Raw genomic sequence first — 9,373 nt, 5'->3', positions numbered from 1 at the left:
TAAACATGAATATGTATCTCTGAACCCGACACCATATATGTGCCTCTACCAATGGGGACAACGGTAAGTTTCCTCTATCCGAAGGGATAAAGAAGTTACTTTCACAACGAGCATCTGGCTCTAAAAAAATTCCCTTTACATATATGAATTATAGTGGCAAAATGAATTATAAACCAACACAACAGATGAAAATAGATAATAATGATACTACACTGTCTATTTATATAAATTGGTGAAATGGCTATGTTAATAACAGATAAAGGGCATAAAACAAAGAAACAATTACTAGTAGTACAAACACCCTTGAAAATACCTATAGGTCCTGCAAGAAAATCTTTATGCTAAGACGAATGCAAAACTAGGCTACTTAATGCAAAACGAAAGTGTAAGAAGAAGCTACATGTATGCAAAAACTATAGACCCAAAGAAATTCTACACAAATCTATACACCCTTTAAAAGTCCATAACATTTATTTAGGTTTTCAAGAACTCCTCTGTCTCTGATAAGTCCTCAAAGAGGTGCAATTTTATAAATTTTCATTAATCCGCTCATTCCATATGAATTTGGGCATGCCTCTAGCTATATGACCACCTCAACTTTTTTTCTCGTCTTTTCTTAATTGAAATACATTTGTCCAAAATCATTTTTTTTCTTATTTATAGTTATTGTGCATATATATTAATCAAAAAGAAAATCTTTTCATAAGATCTGATCTTAACATTATCAAATCCATATGCATTTATTTATAGTTATTATAACATATTAATCAAAAGATAAAATCTTTTCACAAGAATTAGAGTCGAAATAACAAAAACTAAAGATAGTAATTTATTTTAATAGAAATCTTGGAAACTATTAATATGGCCATCACCAAATTATATGCACACTTAAACCCTATGCTCATAATTGCGGCTAAGAAAAAGATGACATCTTTCTCGATTTTAATTGAGCTTATCTGAAGCTTGATCTTGTTTCTTCTTGCAGGCTTGTTTGCTGTTATGCATCCATACTTACTTTTTTAGTGATTCCAACTTCTTCACAGAATTGTAGAATTTCTTGTTCATTTTGCTTTTGAATCTTCCACCCTAGTTTTTCTGCAAAATCATGCATAGTTTGCTTTTGTTCTTCTATGAATTTTGTTCTGAATCTTTTCTTTAACGACTCTCCACCGTGTGCTGGGATAAGGTTGTACATGTGGTGTTGTTGTTGATAAGGTAGCTGAGCCGTTGTAGCAGCCAGCGGTGGTGGGTTATGTAAAGCGGTCATCCGTGTGGTGGAGTGGGACTCACCTGCCACCTCTCTTCGGTGGAAACTCCGGTGGCATTCGCAGGCAGCGCATATTAAACCTTCTGGTGTGCCTTGTTCCCCACTGGGCATGAATTCCCCACAGCCATCTACAACATAGGAGCCCATGCTAGCAGCATGGTTCTTTTGGCATTCTCGGTAACTGACCACCAAGGCGGCCTCAATATTATTCGATGAGGGCAGCAACAGTGCTTCCATTTGATGTTCATGTAATCCGTGATAACTGCTTAATTGATCTAGATGGATGCGCGGCTGATCTAGGGTTTCATTTGAAGACATTAAAGGTGCATAAGCAAAGATGGAAGATGATCCATGAGTAAACAGAGATGGATTATTGTGATTTGTGTTTGACATCTATTCTCTCTGTCTCTCTCTCTCTCAGCAACTATTAACTCCTAAAGATCTCTTATAAACGTTTAAAATGTACTAGAATGATCATGCATTGCCTTTTAATTAATCTTATATTACTATTATGTAACAAGAGAAGTAGCAATTAGTAACCTAAACCTAAAATATGCATTGGACTGTAGTAAAAAAGAATCCTGAACTGCTAAAGATGATATTTTTCTATCTACTGGGACCCTTGAGACTTTGCTTGATACATAATCGATTCTGTAGATTGCAACAGCTCTATAACATGCATACATGCACAGATAATATCCAGATGTCTTGGGCATGGGACCTGCAGATCAAAAACATTTCTATGTAGCTACTGGGACCCTTAAGACTTTGCTTGATATATAATTGATGAAGTTGATTGTTACAGCTCTATAGCATGTATACATGCACGGATGACTTCTGGGCATCTGGGGTAGGGGACTAGGGGCCGTTGTGGTATAGGAAGAGTGTGCTACAGACCATCAGAAAGTGGTCAGTAGAGTAAGTAGTAGAAGAACAAATTTGTGTGGCCAGTGCCAATGGCTGGCCCAGTAGTCCTTAAGCTACTGAGTTATAAAACAACTTAAATTATCCCAATGGGACATTTTCTGCAGTTTTAGGGATGTGATCACACCAATGTGAAAGATAGAGGAGAGACATACACCCTATCGGATGACCTTGAACGGATTATGAGGAGGAATAGACGTTTCGACTTTTGTAGAGAATCTGTTGGAGATGCTAAATTGCGAATTATTTTTCAACACTTCGCCACTACTAAATATAAATTGTGAATTATTTGAAATATTTTTCAACACTTCGCCACTACTAAAACTAGAAATATTACCGACGGATGTGGTAATTAGCAACGGATCCTATCAAGCCTGGCCTAGAAAAGGTGGAAAATGCTATTAAAGTAAATCAGTCGGTAATTATTGACGGATACCATGGGTAATCGTGTGGGTTATTTTCTTTTACGGAATAATGTGTGTGTATATATATATATATATATGCATACTAATGATCATCACTAGGAACGCGAACAAGGACTTAGAGCATTCCCGGCCCGTTTCCTAACCTATATCCATATATATCATATAATTACATTAAAAAACACTGTATTTTCTCTCTACTGTTTAATTAAATAATAATTTTTATACATTTATCATCATATTTTCTCTCTCTTTCACTCACAACTAATTTATGAAAATATTAAAAAATTATATAGTATCTACAGTAGAACCTTAAATTTAACTTTTTCGTATAAATTTTTTCTCTCATCTACTCACAATCACTCATAACCATACCATATAATTTGTAAATCCTCATCATGTGATTTTAGAGAACGGATTGTGAATGCTCTTACGCCAATCAAAGTAATGGAAACTCGGCCCAATAAAGAGATTATAAAAAAAAATCTAGCACAAACTTGAGACCAATGTGCTAGGATGGACGATAATATTTTCTTCAAAAATAGAACTATAAAATAAACAATTTGAACAAAAGTAAGTTCTGATGTGTAAAAGTACATCAAAATATAGAGAAAGATTAAAATATAAAGACAAAAATTAAAAGTGTGAGAAAGATTTGTGGCCACACAAAAAAACATTTCAAAAAAATTCTAAAAAATTAATAAAAAGTTCATAACTCAAAATATAAATAAAAAACAAAAAAATTAAAATAAACAAAAATGTTTCCCTTGTAATTCCCGTTCCAAAAATAAAATCTGCCGAAAAAACACAATGCAGAGACAAAGACACAATGACAAAAATGAACAAAAGACACCATTATAACTAAAAAAGGACACAATAGATCGCAAAATATAAAACAATATCGAACAAAATATAACACAATGTTGAGTAATATAACACAATATCAAGAAAAAAAAAGACACAATTAATGTCAAGAAGAAAAGAAAGAAAGAATCAATGACGAAAATGAACACAAAACACAATGATCTTTTACTCTTAACATTGTGTTTTTTTTTCTTTTAAAAACGAGGAAGACAGTGGAAATATTTTTGTCTTTTTCAATTTTTTTATTTTTATTAAATTTTGAGTTATGATTTTTTATTTAATTTTTATGGGATTTTTTGTATAACTATATATCTTTCTCATCCTTCTTATTTTTGTCTCCTTTTGTAGAATAACTTTGCCCTCAAAATATAATTGAAATATATGTGCCATTATAAACCTATATTTGACTACTAATAATAGTTAAGTTATTCTACAAAAGGGGACAGAAACAAGAAATGATGAAAATGATTGGTGACAAAATAAATAATTAATTAATAAAAAAATAATAACTTAAAATATAAAAAAATGAAAAAAGTTAAAAAAACAAAACTATAATGTTTCTTCGTCTTCCTCGATCAAACAAAAAAAAAGAAAAAAACATACAATGTTGAGGAAAAAAGATCATTGTGATCTTTTTATTTATCAATATGTTTTTTGTTAATATTCGTCATCGATTGTATATTTTTTCACTAGCATTGTGTGTTTTATCCTTGATATTGGTTATATATATTACTTAAAATTATGTTATATTTTATTCAGCATTGCATTATATTTTGTGATCGATGTGATTCCAACTTCGCTTCAAACCAAAGAATAACATGCAATATGAATACAAAATAGAATGTATTTGTCAACAACACATGTTGAACAAGTAATCATCAGATTTTGATGTAATAATATAATATATAAGAAATAAGCAAAACAATATTGTAAGTATCAACAATAAAACAATGAGCAAGTAATTGATGTCGTTTGGTCATTGCCTTACGAATTGGGCTTTGGCTACTAAGACGAAAGAAATACAAATAATGGTGTCGTTTGACCATTGCCTTGCGAATCAAGCTTTGGCTACTAAGAGGGTGTATGATCATATTTTAATGTGATTATGATGTACTTATCCTAATGCCATAAATTAAATCAACAACAAACAAGTAGCAAGTAGCCTTTAATCATTCAACACAACAAGTCATGATTGGCTAGTTATATGTAATATGTGAATACGAAGTAGGTACGCATAAAGTCTCCAAAACATTTTTAAAATCAGAAAAACAGGGGAGTGATTACTCACCTTAACGAATAAGTGAGTTAGAAATAATAATAAAGAATTAAACGAAGTTCGAGTCTTTAACATGCTGACTGACCCGATACGAATGAACCTGAAACTTTGATACAGTAAACTAGGACTAAAAATGATAATAATTCCGCTGGAATCAGATTACACGGATATGTAAAACTCAAGATATGAAACATTTAACATTTAAGCGAGCTAATACTGTCAGAATCCTAAATTCGAATTGGGAGTCAGGTTATGACCAATACACTAAAAATATTAAAACAAATATAAAAGTCTTCTGACCCAAAAGCTATTTTTGAACAAAAGGTATGGTAATTGAAAAAAAAAATACCAAACTAGACTTTTATAACCCTAAACGGGTTGACGAGCAATTGATTGACAAAACCTTATTAATCTATAAAATTGATTGAGGGATTTTTTTAGTTGGATGAAAACAAATGCTTTATCAAAAGACAACTTACCCGAATGATTAGTAGAACTAGGAGATAAGCGAGGTCAAAGGGTCTTGAACACCAAAGTCAAACGAGAGCTTTAAAGAACTAGATGAAATCGTGACGTCGCGTGAAGGGTGTCTCCCCACCTCACGCGGACACATGGGGCTCCCCTCTCCGCTTAATGCAGCGTGAGGGGGGGGGGGGGTTCCCAACTTTGATTTTTGGCAAATATAGTCCATGTATTTCTATAAATGCGATTTTTAGGCGTTTTAAGCGATTTCAAGAGTTTCTAAGGATTTTTTAACCTGGTTTAAAAGTTATGGGGATATAAAATAAGTTTAACAAAGTTACATACTAATAAATGCACTATTTTATTAATACAAAATATTCGAATTACATTCCCGAGTCAGGTTAAACATAAACGAATACATATACCAAAAATTCAAGATGTTACAGTCTTCTCTACTTTTGGGAATTTCGTCCCAAAATTAGAGAAAACTAAACCAAAAATTGTGTTAAAAATAATTAAACTTTAAGGAAAAACTTTTTAAATAAAATTTAAAATTTTTAACATAACATGAAACTTCGAATAGTCGGAGCAACACTCCAAATGAAAATTCGACAAGGGCACTAATATATTGGATGTACAAGCGGCGTATCCACCATGTTCTTATTATCTGTACATTTGTAACGTTACCCAAAACTACTTTCAGCTCTAGATTATGACACATAATTGTACGTACTATGATTTTCATGCAAGGATTTGGATAATTACGTATGCATCTCTATTTACTTAGATCGTCGGATAGTCCACATAGTTTGTCCCATCATGTGGTTACAAAACACTTGAAAATATAATTTGGCGGGAAAAATGAAACTTTTATATAGAAGACTCATAGGTAAAATATGTTTAAATGAACTAAGCTGAACAGTTTGATTATTTAAAACGTTGAATTCTTTAAAACAAACCTTTGATAAACATGAGTCTTTAAAATTGGATTGCAATGATCCTTGAGACTAAAAATTTCGACTAAAATTATGTCACGCCCCAACCTAAGGCGGAAATGCCGGGGCGTGATCCAATTGCTCACAGCTCGAAGATACTATCATAATATAAATGTGATAATATCTATTTAATTATTTTGTTTCAAATGGACACACAATATTCAAATATAGCAAAACAGTTCAAACAAATATATATAACAAATTTAAATTTATGTTTTTCTTCATTAAAACCCTAAGGTCTTTCTAAGTGTCAATACTTCAATTTCAATTCAATTGCAACCTGCATATGCGTAGAAAACAGAGTTTGTTAACAACACATGTGAGTGAGTTTATCACCAGTTTTTGTAACACCCTACCTTTGTTAATAATAAATTAAGAATATTACGTTAGCTTAATGATGTGTTAGTGTTTGGATTATGATTGGGTTTGGGCTTGGGAATGGTTAGGAGTGGATTATGGGCCATAGGGCCCATGGACCCCATATATAAACCCCAAAATTCCCCCAAGCACTCCTCATTTCACCATCCCCATCCTCCTCCCTACACACTCACACTCAAGAACACACACTTTCTCTCTAGCGCCCGGCTCCAAATCCAAGCCAAGGGAAGAGTAAATCTCGTGTCAAAACATTATCAAACAACAAAAAGCACCACCAAATCCTCGGGTTGATCCGAACCAAACCCGAACCGAAAGGTGAGTTTTGGTTACAAAAATTAAGTTTTGAGCTCGGTTTCGACATGCAATCTGGTAGAACGGTAGATCGGGCTGTAAGATGTAAGAAAATTATAAACTTGGTGAGTCGTAACCTAACGGGTGCGATATAGGAAGAAAAGGTGATAGTTGGACTTTGCAAAACACGAGTATACAATGTTGGTACAACCCAAACCCATAAGAAGGGTAAAATCGGGTCCTAAGGAAGAGTCACGGAGGAAAATGGCTTTAAAATGGTAAAAACGAAGAAAAGGCATTCTGATCGCATGAAACAGAATTCGCATCTCACAGCCATGCGAAGCGAATGGTTTCCATGCGAATGGTTTTCATGCGAAGCGAATGGTTCCATGCGAATGGTCTCATGCGAATGGTTTCATGCGAATTGTTTTGCCATGTGATGGGAATTGTTGTAAAACGTAACCCGAATTGTTATAAAATGTAACCCGATTCATGGTTTTGCCATGTGATGCGAATGGTCTCTGCCCCTTAGACCCTGCTAAGGGCTGCCGCCCCTAGACCTCACTACCAGGGGCGCTGCCCCTGGACTTCTGTTAGTTGAGGGTTTCGTTAACTTAGATATAAGAAGTAGTAATAATAGATAATTGATACTCGTAACTTGTTACACAGTTAGCCGAGCTCAGTTAAGGAAGGGAGTTACGATAAACTCGGAGAGCAATCGTCTTCTGGTGAGTTCTAGCCCTATTTCTCCTTGAAATGTTTTCGGGGCTGTGTGTATACTTATAAGACTAGAAGTATATATATATACATATATGTTGAAGGAGAATAACTAATGTAAGAACGAAAGAATGTGGTAAGAATTTGTATGTGCTTAGTTTGATAACTAAATATGAATCTAAGAGTCAAATAGAATATAATGAAAGAGTTAGGGTGGAAAACCCTCCTAATACCTGGGCAAGAATAGAGTGGCCGACTCTATGATATCGGTGCAAGAGATCGGGTGGCAGACCCTTATAATATCTGTGCAAGAGGTTGGGTGGCAGACCCTTATAATATATGTGCAAGAATGTAAGAATAGTTGTATGCTATGTGAGAAAATGTAAGAATAGTACCAAATAATATTTGTATGTATATAAAGGAACGTGTAAGAATAATCCTATACTTGATAAACTAGAACTCACTCAGCGTAGCTGACTTTTAGTATGCACGCAGGCAAATATGTTGAAGCATGCAGTTGGCTTGAGGAGAGGCACATGGCATGAACTGAAGAAGCTGACATCTACGAAGAAGTGTCATGACTATTTTATATTAATGTTTATGAAAAGACAATTTGTATGTTTAAGAAAAAAACTAATGTTTTGTAATGTAATGCTTGAAGTTTTAAGTATTACGCAAAAGTTTTAATTAACTCTGATTTTAGAACTGTGTTTATGAGTAAATCCAACGCCAAAGCAGGGCTCACAGGAACGAGGCCTTACAGTTTTGCAATAAAATAATGTTAATATAATATATAAGATAAATAAGCCAAACGTAGTAAATGCGGTAATGAAATCAAACCATGAGCAAATAAGTTTTCGATTAAACCATTGACAGGCAAATCGGGCGCCGGTAAATCAATCATGAGCAAATAATAATAAGACCGTTGCCAAGTGAATCGGGCGCGGGTAAATAGTAATGAGAACCCTATACAAGGGGATATGTGGGACCTCTCCGAACACAATTGCGCACATAAACAAGCAGATAACAAGTATATTTGATTAATCACAAACAATTACACGTTTGCTATTTTTGATATGTGTGTGTGTGTGTGTAAAATATGATAAACACATATGTCCCCAAAACGTTGTGAAAATTGAGTAAAATAGGGGAATGATAAAACTCACCTTAGGCTAAAGGCAAGTGATTAATAAATGAGATAAACAAACTAAAGATTAAGTGAGGTGTCCACTACGCGTCGAACGAGATAAATGATCAGAACCTGAAACTTGGAGATATGTTAATATAAGTAAAAACGAACTTAATGCCACTTGAATCGATCCAAACGAACGTCTATAACTCAAGTTATGTTATATTTAAGATTTAAGCGAGCTGGTACTGACCAGAATCCGAACAGCGAGTTAGCAGTCTGGTTTTGGTCATTAGCCTTAAAATTTCGTTACGCGAATAAACGTCTTCTGGACCAAACGTTGAATCCGATCAGAAGTATGAGAAAACGTAAAGTCAAACTTGTTGACTGATTTGCTCTTTAACGAGGGAATATATATGAACGATTTCTATGTTTACAACTTACCCGGAAAGTGAAAGGTTCAAGAGAAACGAAGAGTCAAAGGTCCACACGTATGCAAAGTCAACCGTTTATGAGCGTATCTTCAACAATAAATCAAAAACCGAAGAAGATGATGAAGGGTGGAGGTAGGTGACGGCTGGAGGGTGTTTATATAGGGTTTAGGGAAGTTTATGGCAGGAAAAATAAGGGTTTTTTATATAGAAAACA

The 9,373-nt window shown here is 34.0% G+C and overlaps 1 protein-coding gene across 1 annotated transcript; it reads right to left on the bottom strand.

The window, feature by feature from the left end:
- Positions 1-997: 997 nt before the first annotated feature.
- On the bottom strand, positions 998-1,660 carry LOC143545820 (zinc-finger homeodomain protein 6-like). Its single transcript, XM_077037635.1, has one exon. It carries the CDS (start codon positions 1,658-1,660, stop codon positions 998-1,000), a length of 663 nt encoding a protein of 220 aa, XP_076893750.1.
- Between the last annotated feature and the right edge of the window lie 7,713 nt (positions 1,661-9,373).

The sequence above is a fragment of the Bidens hawaiensis genome, unplaced genomic scaffold, assembly GCF_021521415.1.
Source record: "Bidens hawaiensis isolate Kalapana, Puna unplaced genomic scaffold, B.hawaiensis_p1.1 tig00000904_1, whole genome shotgun sequence".
NCBI classification, from domain to species: domain Eukaryota; kingdom Viridiplantae; phylum Streptophyta; class Magnoliopsida; order Asterales; family Asteraceae; genus Bidens; species Bidens hawaiensis.
The sequence above is the reverse complement of the archived record's forward strand: the minus strand, read 5'-3'. Positions and strand labels throughout refer to the sequence as shown.

Bases quoted from the DNA above. Each gene is read 5' to 3' on its own strand.
- LOC143545820 (XM_077037635.1), bottom strand. From the start codon at position 1,660: ATGTCAAACACAAATCACAATAATCCATCTCTGTTTACTCATGGATCA.